The following is a 19,195-nucleotide window of genomic DNA, read 5'->3' as shown; positions in this document are numbered from 1 at the left end:
ACACATACTCACAAGTAAACAGTTATTCCAGGTAAGTCATAAAATCTTCAGTACATACTCTCTGATTCTGGGTGTAAGGCAGGTTTCCCCACCCCCAGCCCAGGAATTTGCCTGCAAAGGGAGTACATTAATACAAATCTACTCTTGTGGGGAAATGGAATATCGAATTATATAATATATAGAAGGGTGCTTTGAACAATACTGCATACTATCTAACAGTATTTTACTTTTTGTACTATTAGTGCTAAAAACGGAGAGGCCTTTTGTGTTATTTTCAGATCTTCCTCCTATAATCACATAAGCAGCTTTCAGAACTTCCATTATCATCCCAGGTTCTTAACTTGAAGTCAAATTTTATTTTAAACCAAGAGTTTACATGGACTAAGCACCACCTTAAACATATTCCAAACATATTTGAGTGTACAAGATATAGATTATAAACCTAATGTAATCCAAGAAATAGGTCTGTGACCACCACAACGTGAAGTTGTGATTGCTCTGTCTAGATGATCCAGATGGCCTTCATCAACTAGATGGAACTTCTTTAACTGCTGAAGACATTGTCCAGAAAATTGCTACCAGGATTTATGAGGAAAATGACAGAGGAGTATTTGACAAGATCGTTTCTAAACTGCTGAATCTTGGCCTAGTAAGTCATATGCATGAGAATGAACCAAATCTTAGGTTGGAATATGCTAAGAAGCCAAGCCACTTCATTCAAAGAGCCAAATGTTTATAACGCATCTACTTTATACCAGTCACCATGGGTCTCGAGGACAAGTAAGACACCACTCTTTCCCTCTAGGAATTTATGGTTTATCAGAGGCACTAGACAAGTACGCAAGTGCTCATGATGCAAGGTGCGTAAGAACCATCTGAGTGGTTCAGTGTGCCAGAGGGTGGATTATATCCAGTTATGCAATAAGGAAAAGCTTCAGAGGAGGAGGTGTTTGAAGTGAGCTTAGAAGGATGGTTGGGATTTAACCAGCAGAAGTTTAAAAAAAAATGTGTTAGATGAGAAGGAAATAAGATGTGCAAAGCCACACAATGATTGGGAAGCCCTAAGCAATTCAAACTGACCCTGCCCCAGCTTGGCTCCCAGATACTAACACAGGCCTGGCAGGCTTTAGGAGAGCACTAAATTTGCAGGTTTCAAAGGTTACCTACTATGACCTGCAGCTGAGGACTGAGAAACAACCCTCAAGTTGTTTCTCAAATTAAGTATTCTGTGGGTTCCAACAGATAGGACTGATGCTTGCACAATGGGCCCAAAGACACTTCTTCCCAGGAGTGCTGAGCAGTTACTGTGAAGGCCAGCATGTAGTAGAGGCATAATCAAGGGATGTTCAGAAGAGGGACCAGAACATTCTCTAGTCTTCTAAAACTATGTGTTCAACTAAAGAGTTCAGTCTAGAATTTTTTTTAAATCACAAAAATGGGAATAACAGTTATATGTTTTGACTCTTTATAACAGATCACAGAAAGCCAGGCACACACACTGGAAGATGAAGTTGCAGAGGTTTTACAAAAACTGATCTCTAAGGAAGCCAACAGTTATGAAGAGGAACTCAATAAGCCAATGAACAGGACTGAGAGTCAGGCTGGAAAAATACCAGAGAAAGTGGTATGTATATGCAAATGTATATGCATCTATTATGTATGTGTATATGCATGTGCATGGATGTGTGTGTATACTTGTATTTGTATATAATTAATACAATCTGTGTATAATTAGTACTTCAGTTTGTGCCAAATAAGAATTGGGGTATGTGACATTTTTAGCCCACTTAAAATATATACATTAATGAAATACCAATGAGTTAAAAGATATAAATGAACTCCACTTTGAAAATAGTATAAAGATGCATGTTATATTACATAGTAAAGATTATGCCTTATACCCCAGAGTAAAATAACACATAATATTATGTGAAACGGTTATTTCACATAACAATTCATATAATCACAGTGCACTGGATCCAAGTATTTCACAACAGAAGTTGGTATCCAACTTCTGTTCACAGTGGATGTCATCATCTGCTCCCAAAACCCCAAAAAAGAAACTTGGGCTGATTTGATCCTTTTCCACACCAGTTTTTATATTCCTCAGAGCTAGTTGCCTCATGCTGCCTCTCTGTCTACCCTGTGTCCTCCCACCTGCTCCTTCCTCTTTCCATTGGCTCAGAGGTCTGTCTGTCATCCTTTACTTAGACTTGCCATTCACTTGTCCTTGTCCTTGCTGGACTCCTTGCCTCTTCATCTTTTCTTTGGCCTCAGCCAAACTACTAAAATCATTCTCTCCTCCTTGAATTCCTTTTTAAATTTCTAGATGGAGCTAACTATAGGAGGATATAAGAGGATATCAAACTCCTCACCTCTCCTTTCATTTTCTCCACCAGAGCTCCCATACCCCATGCATGGCTCTCCAACATCCTATCCCAAATACAAGGAAAAAGGGTATATAGACCTATGGTCCTATTTTAGGGAAGGCTAGAAAACAGAAATTGGTATGGATTGTTTTTGTTTTGTTTTTTACTGCTAGCCAAAAATTCTCCTTTGTTCTCCCTACTTCCAATCCCCACCATCTGCCATTTTGAAAAACAGCTTTTCAAGATCCACCCACCCTAAAAAAAAACTATCTAGATTTATCACAGAACTCATGGCTTTTACTCAAACTTACCAATCTGAACCAAAACTTACATAGCAATTTCATGATCCTTCACTCCCATTATATACTCCTTACTTCCCATCTCTAAAATGTCCATATACTTGACCTGCTCACTCATATTATCTAAATGCATAAATGCAAACAAAATATTCTTTCAGTGAATGTTTATTGAGGTACCACCTATGTACCAAACACTGGGGATAAAATGCTCATTTAAAAAGATACAATCCCTGCTCTCATTATGCTTAAGGTCTAAGGGAAGAGGTAGATGGTCTTCAAATAGTCACGTATTTTATTTTATTTTATTTTTTTAATAAATTTATTTATTTATTTTTGGCTGTGTTGGGTCTTCGTTGCTGCGCGCAGGTTTTCTCTAGTTGTAGTGAGTAGAGGCTCCTCTTCATTGCGGTGCGCGGGCTTCTCATTGCGGTGGCGTCTCTTGTTGCAGAGCATGGGCTCTAGGTGCACGGGCTTCAGTAGTTGTGGTACGTGGGCTCAGTAGTTGTGGCTCGCAGGCTCTAGAGCTCAGGCTCAGTAGTTGTAGCACACAGGCTTAGTTGCTCTGCGGCATGTGGGATCTTCCCGGACCAGGGCTCAAACTCGTATCCCCTGCATTGGCAGGCAGATTCTTAACTACTGCACCACCAGGGAAGCCCAGTCGTGTATTTTAATTGTGACTGCATTAAGTACTCTGAGAAAAGAAACATGGTTCTACTAGACCTCATAAAAAAGGAACCTGTCTTGGACTTAGGCTTGGGGAAGGCTTCCCAGAGGAGGTGACTTGAGCCAAAAACTGAAGGCTGAATAGGAGTTAACTTGTGAATATGATAGGCAATATGTAGAGAAGGATGTGTGGAGTACCCAAGTAACTGAAACAAGGACAGTGTGGCTGCCACACAGAGAGAGCAATGAGAGATGAGACTGGGGAGGTGGACCCAGGCCAGATCAGCAGGGTCTTATCAGCCATGTACAGATTCTGATCTTTATCATAAGAGCAATGGGAAAACACTGAAGGATTTTAAGCAAAGGACTTACATGATCATATTTTTAAAAAGATAACTGGCTACAACGTGGAAAATGCAGGGTTGGGAATAGATTGGAAGGTGGGTGGTGTACCAGTTAAAAAGTAAGAAGTGAAGGTAGCTTGGACTAGAGTGGGGTAGTGGAGAAAGTGAGAAATGTACAAATTTGGGATAAATTTAGACAGTATGGCCAATAAGGCTACTGATGGATCGAATGCAGGGAAATGAAGAGGCAAGAAAGGCTCTTACATTTCTGTCTAGTTCACTCAGTGGAGAATGGATCATTAAGATAGGGAACACTGGACACACATCAGGTTTGGGAAAAAGAGTCTTGTGTACCCTCCCAGCCAGCGTTTAAAATGTCACCCAGGAATCACTAAGGTATGGTTGCTCTGCTAGCATTAGACATTGTGACAGGCTTTCCTGTATCTTGGCACCATCCCTCTTGGTAGATTCTATAAACTCAAAGCTCCCCTCCTTGGTGAAAGGCAGTTTTATGAAGAAACACTCATGAGAACTAGTGGAGGGAAACTTGGCCAGGGCAGGAACCTGTCTATTCTCCCCTGAGCAGGAGCCAGGGTCTTCAGGTAAAGCACCTGTCTCTAAATCCCAATGATCTTCCCATGTAACTAGATGCCCACACGCCTGCAAAAGAGTTTGATCCTGCAGGAGCTTACAAAGGAAGAGATATTCTTGCACTTCAATTCAAGCGCGTCACAGAGGAAAGAATCATCCTGGATTGTCATCAGTTCTAACAAAAATGTTTATTTTGTATTGATTTTTCCCCCACTGTAGACTCCAATGGCAGCAATTCAGGATGGTTTTACTAATGGAGAAAATGATGAAACAGTGTCTAACACCTTAACCTTGACAAATGGCTTGGAAAGGAGAACTAAAACCTACAGTGAAGACAACTTTGAGGAACTCCAGTATTTCCCAAACTTCTATGCACTACTGAAAAGTATTGATTCAGGTAAACATTGTTTTCTGACCATGTGGAACAGAAACAGTAATTCCAGGAAATGTGTGGGTGGGGTTTTTTTCTTCCTGTTTTCAATTTCTAAATTCAACCATCAATGACGTATATTATGGCCTCAGGGAAAATAGTTCACATTGATTTTTTTCAAAAGAAGTGTACTAGCCATGGAAATATTTAGGAAAGGGTAATCAGGAAAGGTGGAATTTCTGGATAATTTAATCTTCATGTTAACAGAGGGTTCATTTATTTGTTCAATAAACAGGTATTGAACACATGCTGTGTTCCTGGGATTGTAGTGAACCTTGTACCGATATAGGGATGAATCAGAGTGTTCCTGGCCTGACCCATTTCAGCCTCAACTTTTATTGCAAGTCTCTTTTCAAAAAGGCTTTATTTTCCTCTCTTAGTAAGAACAGTGTATGGAACATAATTTATTATTTTTAAATGATTCAGAATTTTGCTTTTTAGATATTTTCAACTTGTCTTCAAATGAATTGAACTAAACATTGGACTAATGAAGGTCAGGAGCCCAAAAACGCTTGGGAAATGTTCTGCTTTTTTTTTAAAAAAAAGTCCTTAATGTGTTGCTCTCTTTTCTTTTTTATGTGCACCAAAATAAGTTGACTGAAGATTTCAGTTCATGTTTATTTTTGGTTAATCTGCAAGGAGGATAATAATGTGCCAATTTTCTGTTGTTATTGTCCATATAGCTGCCCTGCACTGCCTTATAGCTTTTCTTCTTCCTGTTTAAAGATTCATCGCCAGTTTGAACATTTGTAATAAAGACTTCTGTAATTGTAACATCTTTCCCCAAGAAGTGACCTTAGAGTAGACTTCATTTCTGGGGAACATCCTTTTGTCCTTCAATCCCAGACATTGGCCAGATGGCACCAGCCCCCCTGCTGGTGTCTGCAGGGCTTGTACATCTTGAGGGTCTATTCTTGCCCCACTGGTTGGCAGATACCCAGCTCAGAACCTCTGTCATCCTGGTGAATCACTTCTTGTCAGTGAAGTGTATCAGCATAATACCAAATATTTATATGGATGTGACCTTGAGCAAATAATGTGATTGCTGAAGTTATTATTTACCTGCCCTTTTCCAGGATTTCTCTCCCGCACCTCTTCTCCCACCTTCCTCTCTCCCAACTTTGTGACTTTTGTGGTATTTTTAAGATTCCACTGTATGGAATATTCTTTATTTTGTGTGTTTTTATCTTTCAGTTTCCTTGACCCCATTCCTTATTGCCTTTGTTTTTATAGACTTTTAATTTAAATACTTACACTGAGGTCTTTGATAGTACCCATCTTTTTTACCCAGGGTCTGAACCAACTGAGAAAACCGAAGTATCTTTGCTACTGATACAGACCGGGTTGTAGAATGTAGCTTGGTGTGAGAGCCAGCAGTGGGCTTGTCTACTCCCTACCCCCAGTCTAGCTCTTGGAACAGCCAATCCTGGAAGAGTTTGAGTCTGCACAGCAGGCACATTTTTCAGTTCCCTGCCTTCCACTGTTCCAGGGGAATGGAAAGAAGAAAGATTCCAAATCCCCATCCTTCAAGAAAAGTAGACTAATGGCTGTTGGCTACCAACCTCATCTGTGAGGAGGATGAAAAAATGGGGGGAAAGGCTAGAAGTATGTAGAGAAAATCCTTCCTGGCAGCTGAAAGAATAGGGAAACAGTTCTCTAGCAACTTAGTTTTTCTTTCCTTCAAAAATGGAAATAGCTTTTTTTTTCTGATTTTAGAATTAATATAGCCACTGAACTATTATGGAGTCATTGGCCATCTTGTTCTATCAGGATACAGAACAGTATGTCACATATGAAGTTTCCAAGAAACTGTTAGTAGTGGTTGCTTATAGGAAGTAGGAGTTGTGGGGAGGGAGAGGAAGAGAATATTGCTTTCACTGTTTACTTCTGTACCACTGGAATATTTTCACTATATGCGTTTATTCCTTCAAATGAAATAAATGTTAGAAAGCAATATATACTACTGTTAAAAAGTCAACATTGCATTTAAAAAATAAAGAAACATGTGTGTCCCTATTTCAAATATTAAGCTTGATTAATGAAAACAGGTCATTCCTTCCCTCAAAAACATACAACCAGAGTAGAGAAAGGTTGTTGGGTTACCAGTCTTCTAACTTTCCTTTTGAGTTTATATTATCTCAGGTTGCAAACTGTCTCTATCATCTACTCTATCAATAAAATATTTTAGATTAAGGTAAACCGTTTTGGAGAAGTTATAATTACCCATTTCTGAAAAAGTTCAGTATACCTGTACATTGTTCTGTATTACCAATCAAGTCTTGGGCTTTTCAGAAATTAAATATATTTTAGCTATAAATGGTTTAGCTATATATGTAGGGAGAACTATTTCAATAAGATGCTGTATTTCATAAATGAACATTGAAAGATGAAGCTATACTCCACTAGTCCTTAAAAAATTATTTTGTCCTTTTATATAGAAAAAGAGGCAAAAGAGAAAGAAACCTTGATTACTATCATGAAAACGTTGATTGACTTTGTGAAGATGATGGTAAAATATGGCACCATATCTCCAGAAGAAGGTGTTTCCTACCTTGGTGAGAGTCCTACCTCTTTTGTTTTCACAGTGGTTAGTTTTCATTGTCCAAAATGAATGAGGGATTTGGCAACAATTATTTTACTAATTGGATAATTTATGCCAAAGTAGCCTGAATCATCCGGGTAATCAGAATTGCCCAGCTTGACAACGCATACAAAGAAAATTAACTAGACGTTTTCAGCTCTTTATATTTACAGATCCAGTTCAAATACAGACATTTCACCTTTGTTATATTTTGTCTTATTAACATTTTCTAATAATCTCGCCAGATAATATTATTAAAATTTGACTTTTTTTTTTCCCAATTGTGTTTGCATGGTTTGGGACAAAAAGAGTCTTGATTTTAACCAGTGCGGCCTGTGTGTGGTGAGGAGGAAGGAGCACTGGACTAGGCATCAGAAGTTCTGCTTCCTGGTCCCAGCTCTGCCTCAGACCAGGTCTGTCATGCTGGGGAAGGCACTCACCTTTCTGGACCTCAGTTTCTGTATCTGTGAAATAAAGGACTCTGTTACCTCTAACCGGGGCTGGTAAACTACTGGCCATGGGCCAGTCTGTCCCATCACCTATCTTTGTATAGCACACAAGCTAAAAACAGCTTTTCCATTTTTAAATGGTTGAAAAAAAATAAAAATAATAGTGTTTTGTGACATGAGAAAACTACATAAAATTCAGATTTCTCCATCCATAATCAAGTCTTATTGGAACACAGCTGTGCTTCTTTGTTTTAGTGTTGTCCGTGGCTACTTACATGCTACCATGACAACACTGAGTAGCTGCATATGGCTGTCGAAGCCAAAAATACTTACTAACTGGCCCTTTATAGAAAAAGTTGGCAACCTTTGATTCCTTGAACTTTATAGATAAGCTTAATCTTTGATTCTGCATGCAAGTTGTTAAAAGAAGAAAAGCCTTTTGTTTTCCTGCTTGGTTTAGTTAATCACCAAATACCATTCATCTCAGAAGTCCTTTGGGCAAGATGAACTCATGGCCCCTTACTCTGATCACTGATGCGGGAGGGAGAATTAAATGGAAGAGAAAATCTCATAGGATAGAGTAATCCAGAGTTGTTCTGTATAAATGCCATTTTTTCCTACATGAAAACTAGTTTTACTGTTTTTTTTCTGATTATAAAAGAACATATTTATTTAAAAAAATCAGTCAATGCAAAAAGATATTAAAAAGACAGTGAAAAAATCACTCATAATATATATATTATGTATATAATACATAATAATGTATGCACACATACACATACATACCTATATCATTTTTTTTCTTTTATCTTATTTAACAAAAAATGGGCTCTAGTTACACACCATGCTTTGTGGCCTACTTTACCCACTTAATAGATCTAAAACATTGTTTCAAATCAATCATTGTTTCATATCAATACCCTGTGACTCATATTTCGCACTTAAGTCATTTATTCTATGGAAATAAATTAGAGATGCCGCAAAGGCTTGTGTGCAAACCAGGTATTTCCACTATTATTTATAGCTGTGCTGTCCAGTGTGATAGTCACATGTTGCTATTTACATTAACAGTAATTAAAATTAAGCAAAATAAAAAATCTGTTTTCTCAGTTGCTCTAGGCATACTTCAAGTGCTCACTTGCCACAGGTAGCTTGTGGCTACCATATTGAACAGCACAGAAATGAGTATTTCCATCGTTGCAGAAAGTTCTATTGGACAGCACTGGCTTATAGAAACAAAACAATAGAAATAAACTTGCTACCCCACAAGAGGAGACTATATAAATTATTAATTCTTATTTAGACTAAATTTTATTTTTTAATGTTTGCGTTTTTAATAATTGTATGTTTATAAATTGTGTTTTAAATATTGTTTACAAACAATATGTTATAAACTACTTTTAATAATCATAGTGTTTATAAACAATAAATAAATAAATATTGTTTATAAAGACTAATGATGGGGGAAATGTCCATGATATATTATTGAATGCTTAAAGCCATTTAGAATATGACCTTAATTTTGGTGTTAAAAAATGGATATGCATAAAGAAAGAAAGTTGGGAAAAAAAAAAGTTAGAAAGAAATATACCAAAACATTATCTGGGCATAGTAAGTGTTATTTTTTCCTTACAATTTTCTGTTCATTTTCGTATATAACTTTTACAATCAGAAAATGAGTTGTATGTAGAGAATTTTTCTGTACAAGCATGTTGACTTTTGACTGTCGCTGCCATGAAGGTACACCCTCAGACCCTGAAGGGCTCAGGGGCAGCATGGGTAGAAGAGAGAGGATTAACTAATCTCCTCTCCTCCATCTCAGCATGTGACAAACAATGATCAGTGATCTACCCTTCTGTTCTGGTCCCAACAATGTATGGTGACTACGAAGTTTGCCAGCTGTGGTCGCTATCTCAAAGAAGAAAGCAGAATGTGTCACATAATAGGATATACTGATTTTCTTCTCAAAAAGGGGTGGGGTAGGGTAGAAGGAAGAATTTTCTTGGGGAGAAATAATACAAAGTAATAATGGACTCTTTATAGACAAATTGCAAAGAACTGCTTGTTTGCAAATAGCCCTGTCCTATTAGTAAGATGGATATGTGACTGGTTAAATAACTGAATACCAGGGTTGTGGATTCTAATTCATTGACTGCCTTGAGGTGGTCACAGTCTAGATTCCTATCTGGTAACACCTACAAGATGTTACTCCAAAGAGCAGAATTAGGACAAAGACAAGAATACAGATTTCAGCTTAATATGAATAGAGAAATTCTCGCCCTTAAGACATCTAACATGAAGGAGGTGTTAGCTAACCGTGGTAATCATTTTGCAGAATATAAGTGTATCAAATCAGTATGTTGTACTATACCTTAAACTTACACAATGTTCTATCTTAGTGAAAAAAATATTTTTTAAGACTAACAATAGAACTGGCTGCCTTGTGAATTAGTGAGAGCCCTGAATGACAGAAATCCAACTGTTTGGCTTAAGCGACAAAGGAATTTATTTCCTCATGTAACTGAAAAGTCCAGGGGTGGGGGTAGTCTGGCTTCAGGTTTGTGAAGCCCACCACAGTGTGAGGAATCTATCCCTCCCCATCTCACTGACTTTTTGTATGTTGATTGATTCCAGATAAACTGCTCCATTCTGGAAACAAGATGGCTGGTACAGCTCCAATCTCACATCCGCACAGTAGAGCAATCCTAGTGGAAAGAGAGCCTCTTTCTCTTAGCATTGAATCTCACTGGCCTGGCTTGAGTCATGTGCTCCTCCTTGAACCAATCACCATAGCCTGAGGGCTGGAGCAGCCAGGCCTGGGTTATTCAGCCACCAGTGGAGCAAATTTGCTGAGAGTGGGAGAGGTCTGGGTTCTCCAAAGGAAGATCAAGGTGTAGTTACCAGAAGGCGTTGAGTAGGCCCAAACCACAGTTGTCCATTATAGGCCTCAATCACAGTGGTCACAGAAATGTGGAAGGGACTTCTGCAGTTAACTGAGTAGGAAGCTGAACTTGAGGATCTCAAATTGTATGCCTTTCCATCTTGAGAGTCAATGAAATATAATCCATATCAAAGCCCCTTACTAGCAGTGCTAATATTGTGGAATTGCTGTTTGGCTATTTCTGGTGAGATTTAAACATTTTTAGGAAAACTTTGAAATGGTCTTTTAGGACATAAAATTTTATTTCTTCTCCTCCCCCCTCCAGAAAACTTGGATGAAACAATTGCTCTTCAGACCAAGAACAAACTAGAAAAAAATGTTACTGACAATAAGAGCAAGCTTTTCCCAGGTATGATTTATTTTAGTATTTTTCCCCCGACTTTTAGCAAAATAACCCTTTTGAGTGGTAAACCATGAACTTCAATAAACATTGATAAAGAATTACAGATTTCAAAAAGTTTGAAAACCTGAAATCCAACCATGGGATTAAGTAGCGATAACCTTGGCCAGTCAGCACAGAAATTTAATCCCAAGAAGCATTGAAAAGAAATGAGGACTTTACTGAAGCGGTGGCTGGTGGGCAAAGGTGAGAGCTATATCCCAAGTTGAGCAATCCTTCCTAAAATTCTCCTTTAGGTATCTTTTTCTCTCCCCAGATCACCACTGTCCCTTACCCTCCGTCCCCTCCTGCTGCTCCCTCCCATACTCTCCCCTCCCAGCTCTTCTTTCTCCTCTGGGACAGTCTGTGCCCCCGTGTGGTATGATTTATGCCCTTCTCTTGGTTTCCTCACTTCTGCATCTCTACTCATCACCCTGCTTAGCATGGCGAACACCACGGAGCAGAGCCGTACAAAGGAGAATTTCAGGGATGAGGAAGGCGCAAAAAGAGAAAAGATCACCAACTCTTTTTTTTTTTTTTTTTTTGGTACGCGGGCCTCTCACTGCTGTGGCCTCTCCCGTTGCGGAGCACAGGCTCCGGACGCGCAGGCTCAGCGGCCATGGCTCACAGGCCCAGCCGCTCCACGGCATGTGGGATCTTCACGGACCGGGGCACGAACCCGTGTCCCCTGCATCGGCAGGCGGACTCTCAACCACTGCGTCACCAGGGAAGCCCAAGATCACAAACTCTTATACTTTAATTTTGTGTCCCTATCACAGAAATTTTGTACCTATATTTGATAGAATATACAGCCCTTTAAAATGATGTTTTCAAGCAGTTTTTAATAACATGGAAACATTCTTCCATAATGATGCTAATGACAAAAGCAAGGAACAAAATTGTGCCACAAGTATGAAAAAAATGCATCAAAAAAGTATATATATATACTACAACACTAGTAGTGGATGTTTAAGGAGACAATAACTGATTTTTCTTTTTTTCTATTTTTCTGTAGTAATAAACCTTTTACTGAAAAAAGAAAAAAGCTTATCATTAGACTGCTTGACATTCCCTATTTTACTGACTACAGGGATGCATTACCATTGTTTTCAAGGGGTTACCTACTTCAAGTTTTATGATTCTTTAATTCAATATAGGATTTCTAGAAGGAAGTATAGTTATTTTTAAGTGAGAAGTGAGCAAGCGTTATTATTGACAGCAAGGGTTCAATACTCTTCTTTGCATTAGGGTGACCAGGGATAAGGGAGTATGAAGAAAGAGGCAGGAGAGAAGTCCAGCCATAGCCCCAAACCCTTAGGTGCTACTCTGAGTAACAGACTGTTCTTCAAAAACAACATCAAGGAGAGATGGGGCAACTACAGAGTTATTTTCATTTGGAATCAAGACTCAAATTTACTTTGGAAACTGACCTATCCCACTTGAATGCCAACACTGATTAAAATAAGGAGAATAATCTACACTCTAATATCACAGTGTCGCAGAACAGAAAAAACGCAACCAGAATCCAGAAAGCTGGGGTTGGGGGGTGTTGGCCCAGCTCTTCTGCTAACTCAACGGGTGGCCTTGGGCACATCTCTCCCCGCTTTGGGCCTCAGTTTCCTCTTCTGTGAAATGGTGGGGAGGGAGGAATCACACTAGATAATCACTAAGATCTCTTTCAGCTCAAAAAATGATCTGACCTCAAACTACACCTTTGTAATAAAATTTATTTCTACACTAGGAATTAATTAATAGATAGGAAATAGGGTTATAATAGTGCACAATCTGATTACAGTGCCATCAGAGAAGAGTCATGAAGAAACAGACAGTACCAAGGAAGAAGCTGCTAAGATGGAAAAGGAATACGGAACCTTGAAGGATTCCACAAAAGATGAGGACTCCAACCCAAGAGGAAAGACAGATGAGCCAAAAGGTATGGAATTGACAGCTCTACGTTGACAATGAAATTGGGGAAGCAAAAACTTTCACTTGAAGGGTCATCCACAAGTCAAGCCCCACCAAATCGGAGAAATTAACATCATCTGTATACAGAAGATTCAGCACATGGTACCTTTATTTGAATAGCAATTTTTTTTAATGGTCTTGAGTCTTCTGGAATGGCAAACTGGTTTCATCTTTTGATGGACTTTACCGTCCAATGGGCTTTTGCACTTTGGGAGGAACACTCATGACCATTTGTGCATTGTTCAATGTCCAATTTATGATCTTATGAATTTATTAAGCAATATTCATTTAAACGTAATTGACACTCCTCTTAATAGTCACATACTACTTATTTAACAAAGTCATCAAAATTTATGGATTTAACAAAGCAAATTTTCTTAATCATTTATATTGATTGCAATCTGACACTTTCAAAGACTTGATTAAAAATCATAAATCAAATATATTACATTTCCTTAAATAACCTAAATACCTTAAAAAAGCAAACACTAAACTAGCCCAGTAATTATAAAACTTGTTTTTATCCTTATTCTTACACATTCCTGGGGTCAAATTTTTACTCAGCTCTAGTAAGTCTATATGATATAAATTCACATCTTCCAAGGTTTGAGAAACTTAACTGTACCCAAAGAAAAAGACCCTATGAAGTTGCAAGTTCAAAGTCATTAACCCTCTGATTTCAGGTCAGGATGCGGGATCTGGTTGCACAGTCCAATGTTTCAAGCCCCTTTAATTACAAAGTGTGCTGGTTACATCATAGAAAATTTATGTCTGTATCTCAGATAGATATTCTTTTTCTGAAACTCAGTGTCTTTACCAGAAGCTGTGAACAGATGGCTTAAACCTACTTTATTTTTTGTCATGATATATTGAACTCTTTGGTATAACTGGAACCCTATTTATATCTTTTTCTGTATCTCATTAGTAGGGTCACCTTGAGGTTTCCTTCCCTGGAAGCTGAGGGAATGGGTCACTGCTCTCTTGGGAGAGGGGGTAGCAAGTGTGACATTCAGCTAATTTATCATCTGGAAATACACCATTGGGCTCCCTTTTCATTGTTTATTACATATAATCATTAGTGGCAATGAACTGAGGGACTTCCCTTATTCCTTGCTGTAATATGATAGGAGACCACAAAAGCTGATCATGTTTATGGTATAGCTCTTAATTTTGAAGAGACTGCTTCGCCCTCATACAAGTTCCCAATCTCTCTTGCTCATACAGATAGAAACAGGTTCACATTCATACTTGATAATAGACCCATGCTTAACAGTGTCTATGTATTAAGTAGAAAAGAAAGAAGCTAGCTATGTATTTAATACCTTGTAACTTAATAACAGCAATAAAAGTACAAACTATTTCTCTCTTATATTACTACTCTCTTTGTTAACACTTTATATTAAATTTCTCCATTTATGTAAGTTGTTCCAGTTAATGATGATAATGACAACGATGATGATTTTTCTGTTTAAATTGGTGTAGCTTGGGCAGTAACCCTGCCTCCAAGTTTCTCCTTTGTCCTTTTTGCCCTGTACCCAGTGGTTTTTAAAGCATCTATGCTCTCTGGCAACAACAGATTATTTTTTTTAATTGAACTATAGAAAAATGTTGTATTAGTTTTAGGTATACAGAAATATATATATATATTTTTTCAGATCCTTTTCCATTATAGGTTATTACAAGATATTGAATATAGTTCCCTGTGCTATACAGTAGGTCCATGTTGTTTATTTATATATAGCAGTGTGTATCTGTTAATCCCAAACTCCTAAACAGGCTATTCTAGACCTACTCTGAATTTTCCTGTCCCCCCCCCAAAAAAAAAACCTTGAAATCAATTCTCCTTCAAAGAGTTCTGGTTCCTTTATGTAGAAAATATAGAAAATCCAACCTGAGTTACATGGGTTCAAATGAGTGGTGATGTTGGCCAAAGGTAATGCTTGTATTCCAGTTATTGGGACTTTTTGACACAGGGCCGAAAAAGAAATTTTTTCTTAATATATCAAGTTCATGTCGATTTTTCCTATCTCATGAAGTTTTAGATTATTACACCCCTCTTCTCTCTAGGATGGATTTCATAGACCACCACTATTTTCTCCTATATTGACATTACTGACATATGAACTCTAATTGTTTGGTGGTAGCCTATGTTGGGAAAGGTTATGAGGTTGCATCTGGACTCAGGAGGAAAGAATGTTGCGATGATTAATTAATAATGTTTGTCATGGGCATGGAAACGGGGAATTGGTGATATATGTGTCACTTTTGCTGGCCAGTCATGCTGCCTTGATGTTTCCAGTCAACCCTAGGCCCACTTTGGATGAGTGGTAAACTTTTTTTTAATAACTTTTTAAAATTATAGTAAAATATACATAACATAAAATTTACCATTGTAGCATTTTTAAGTGTACAGTTCAGTGGCATTAAGTACATTCATATCATTGTGCTACCATCACCACCATCCATTTCCAGAACTCTTTTCATCTTGCAAAATTGAAATTCTAAACTCATTAAATAGTAACTCCCCATTCCCCCTCTGTCTTCAGCCCCTGGCAACCACCATTCTACTTTTTGTCTCTAGGAGTTTGACTACTCTAGGTACTTCAGATAAGTGGAATCATGCAGCATTTGGTCTTTTGCTACCAGCTTATTTCACTTAACATAACGTCCTCAAGCTTCATCTATGCTGTAATGAGCGTCAGAATTTCCTTCCTTTTTCAGGCTAATAGCCCATTGAATGTATATACCACATTTTGTTTATCCATCTGTTTGCCTATGGACACTTGTGTTGCTTCCACATCTTGGCTATTGTAAATAATGCTGCTCTGAACAAACATCTCAAGACTAAAAAATATTCAATTTGGGCAGGGGGAATATTCCTAGAAGTGGAATTTCTAGATCATACGATAACTCTATTTTTAATTTTTTGAGAAACCAGTGTTTTCCATAGTGTTTTCACCCTTTTACATTCCCACCAACAGTGTGCAGAAGTTCCAGTTTCTCCATATCCTCACCAACACTTTTATTTTCTGGTGTTTTTTTTGTTTTGTTTTGTTTTGTTTTGTTTTTATGGTGGCCATCCTAATGGATGTGAGGTGGAGGATGAGTGGTAAACTTTTGAAAGACAGCTAAGCAGGAAAAGAGTGGTCCTGTGCCCTGAGATAGAGAGCTAGGAATTGGGCAGCACAAAGGACTACAGCTCAGTGTGCCTGGATCATCTCCTCTGGGAGCAACCCACATGTGATGACCATCCTTCCCTAGAACAGAGCAAGCCATATCTATCTAGGTCAGCTGACTTGCTGAGGCAGTATGCTCATTGCTTAGGACAACACCTTATATTGCCGTGCAAATATCCCTAGGAATGGGTGCTTCCCGGTCTCTTACTTGTTTTAGGAAAGCATTATGTAAAAAAGGAATATGAAGGAGTTGATTCTTGGTAACCCACTACTTCCTGTTTAGGGTGTGAGTGTGTGGAGACTAATGATGAGGTTAGATTTCTTTAGGATTTCCATCAGGTAATAATGGGGAGAGAGAAGAGTAAAATTCCATCCAGTTAGTGTTAATCTTTTTTTTTTCCGGTATGCGGGCCTCTCACTGTTGCGGAGCGCAGGCTCCGGACGCACAGGCTCAGCAGCCATGGCTCACGGGCCCAACCGCTCCGCGGCATGTGGGATCTTCCCGGACCGGGGCACGAACCCGTGTCCCCTGCATCGGCAGGCGGACTCCCAACCACTGCGCCACCAGGGAAGCCCAGTGTTAATCTTTGTAATGGCTCTCCTGAAACATTAGGAAAAGGGTAGGGATTTGGGGCTAATATTAGTCCCCCCCCCATTATTTAGAGACTTAATTTACTCATGCTACCCCGATCCTATTTACTCTGGGATAAGAAAAACTGATTCTAGTATGGTTTAGAAAACACCAAACTGAGCTTAAGCCAAGGGCCAACATTTCTTGGAAAAGATGTAATTAATGCCCAAAAGGACATATTATGACATATATCTTTGTATTCACAGTTGCTTTATTTGCACTTTTCTCAAAGGCTATTTTGCTTCTTTGTTATAAAACCCAGGGAGAAAACACCTGTTGTCTCTAGGCAGAAAAATAAAAGAATCTACGAGGGTGAAGGCAGGGTTGGCTGGGTTTCTTGAGACATTTATTCAGCAATAAATAAACATTTATTCCAATGGCATGTCTGGCACTGTGCTCAGAAAGCTACAGAAGGAATTTAAGGACCAATGCCTGCCTTTGAGGACTCAGGCAAGCTCTGAAATGACCTAAGAATAGGCCTTAAGTCATATGTAGGCAAATACAATACAAGCCACATATGTCTCTCCCTTACTGATGAGTCAGCAGCATGTAGAACAGGCTCCCTTCAGAGAGGAAGCTGGAGGACGTTACAGAGCAGAGCAAGAGATGAGGTAATAGCTAAAACCACTTAAGGAAATAATTAGAAGCAGGACACATTGGCAGGAATATCTGTAGGGAGTCTGTTTTGGTCTTGTGATGTGAAGTGATGGCCCCATCCAACAAAAGGAAATATTGATTAACCATGCCAAGCATATGCTGAGGCCTGGGAGGAATAACAACAACAGGAATAACAACAACAGACTACATTTATGTCACTCTTCAACTTACAAAGCAAGTTTACATGCATCTCACTTCAGGCTAAATGTAAAAATTCCAATTTAATTACCAGTGATGAAAAATGACACGTTCACCTTTGAAAATATTTTAGACTATTTAAACCCTTGCTTTCTACAGGGACTCACACTAAGAATAATATTTTAAGATATCGATTTCTAGTTGGTACAGTTATTTGAATGATTTGATAATTATTCCTAAATATAGGGATATGCCAATGAAGTCAAATTTACTCCAATTTCAACCATACCTATAATGGTGCTTAATTTTTCAAATAAATTGCTCTCTGGAGACCGAAGAACTTTAAAGTTTTATTCCATGAGCTAAGTGGGGCTCTTTTTGCCAGTCTGATGTTTACACATTCACTTCTGCTCTATGAGTCACTGAAAATCTTTCAAAACACTCATCCAAGGGGTGAAATAAGCATTACAATACCCATAAACTCATTCCAATGCTATCATTTGTCAAGTTTATGGCTAGATAATGGAATTAAGATGAAAAGGTCATCTCTAAGATAACTTTCCCCTAAATATCCTATCATCCCCCTATCTTTTTTTCTTTAATCTTTTAAAATATTTATTTATTTATTTATTTTTGACTGTGTTGGGTCTTTGTTGCTGCATGCGGGCTTTCTCTAGCTGCAGCAAGCAGGGGCTACTCTTCATTGCAATGTGTGGCTTCTCATAGCAGTGGCTTCTCTTGTGGAGCACGGGCTCCAGGCACGCAGACTCACTAGTTGTGGCTCGCGGACTCTAGAGCACAGGCTCAGTAGTTGTGGCGCACAGACTTAGTTGCTCTTCGGCATGTGGGATCTTCCGAGACCAGGGCTTAAACCCGTGTCCCCTGCACTGACAGGTGGATTCTTAACCACTGCACCGCCAGGGAAGTCCCCCCGTATCTTCTTTACAGAAGCCAGAAAAGAGAAAGCAGCTTATTTAATTAATAAATTGATAATAAGCTGACTAACTCACGGGGATGCTTTTATTTTTAAAGCAACACAGCAGGGGAAAATTCGTGTCTTTATTCAAGCCCCAAGGCATTCTGTTGGAAATGTCCAAAAATAGTGAGGCTGTCTTCTTCCCTATGAGTCAGCAAGTGTGCCAGGAGCTAAGGCAGGCCAGAGACCTACCACCAACACAGGATTTTCCAGGACAGCAAAGGAGAATTTCTCCCCATATACAGAAACCACGGATCTTCTTTTCAGAATTCACTCCTTAATTTACAAATAAGTAAACCAAGCCTTAGAAGATGAACAGTCTCGCCCAAGAGCTCATAGGCAAAGAGTGGCAGAGCTGGGGCTTGAACTTCTGTCCCTTGACTCCCACCAGTGGTCATCCCAGCATCCCATGCTGCATCTTGCAGGCATGTCAAATGGCATCATTTTGCCCAAGTTCTTTTTCTTTTGGGCAGTGCCATTCAGCTTGTGGGATCGTTATTATTATTTTGGGGTAGGGGGCTGCGTTGGGTTTTTGTTGCTGCACGTGGGCTTTCTCTAGTTGTGTGAGTGGGAGCTACTCATTGTTGCAGTGCACAAGCTTCTCAT

General features: G+C 38.9%; 1 protein-coding gene across 1 annotated transcript in view; it reads left to right on the top strand.

Annotated features, from left to right (window-relative positions):
- SCG3 (secretogranin III) overlaps positions 1 to 19,195 on the top strand; it is a 38,601-nt gene that overhangs the window by 6,215 nt on the left and 13,191 nt on the right. The window contains exons 5-10 of the mRNA XM_030850346.2: positions 507 to 649; positions 1,475 to 1,624; positions 4,486 to 4,663; positions 7,135 to 7,251; positions 10,933 to 11,016; positions 12,842 to 12,979. Of these exons, the coding sequence (XP_030706206.1) occupies positions 507 to 649; positions 1,475 to 1,624; positions 4,486 to 4,663; positions 7,135 to 7,251; positions 10,933 to 11,016; positions 12,842 to 12,979 (810 nt within the window). The remainder of the gene's footprint in view (positions 1 to 506; positions 650 to 1,474; positions 1,625 to 4,485; positions 4,664 to 7,134; positions 7,252 to 10,932; positions 11,017 to 12,841; positions 12,980 to 19,195) is intronic.

Source organism: Globicephala melas, chromosome 2 (assembly GCF_963455315.2).
Source record: "Globicephala melas chromosome 2, mGloMel1.2, whole genome shotgun sequence".
NCBI classification, from domain to species: Eukaryota; Metazoa; Chordata; class Mammalia; order Artiodactyla; family Delphinidae; genus Globicephala; species Globicephala melas.
This window is presented reverse-complemented; position numbering and strand designations above follow the sequence as displayed.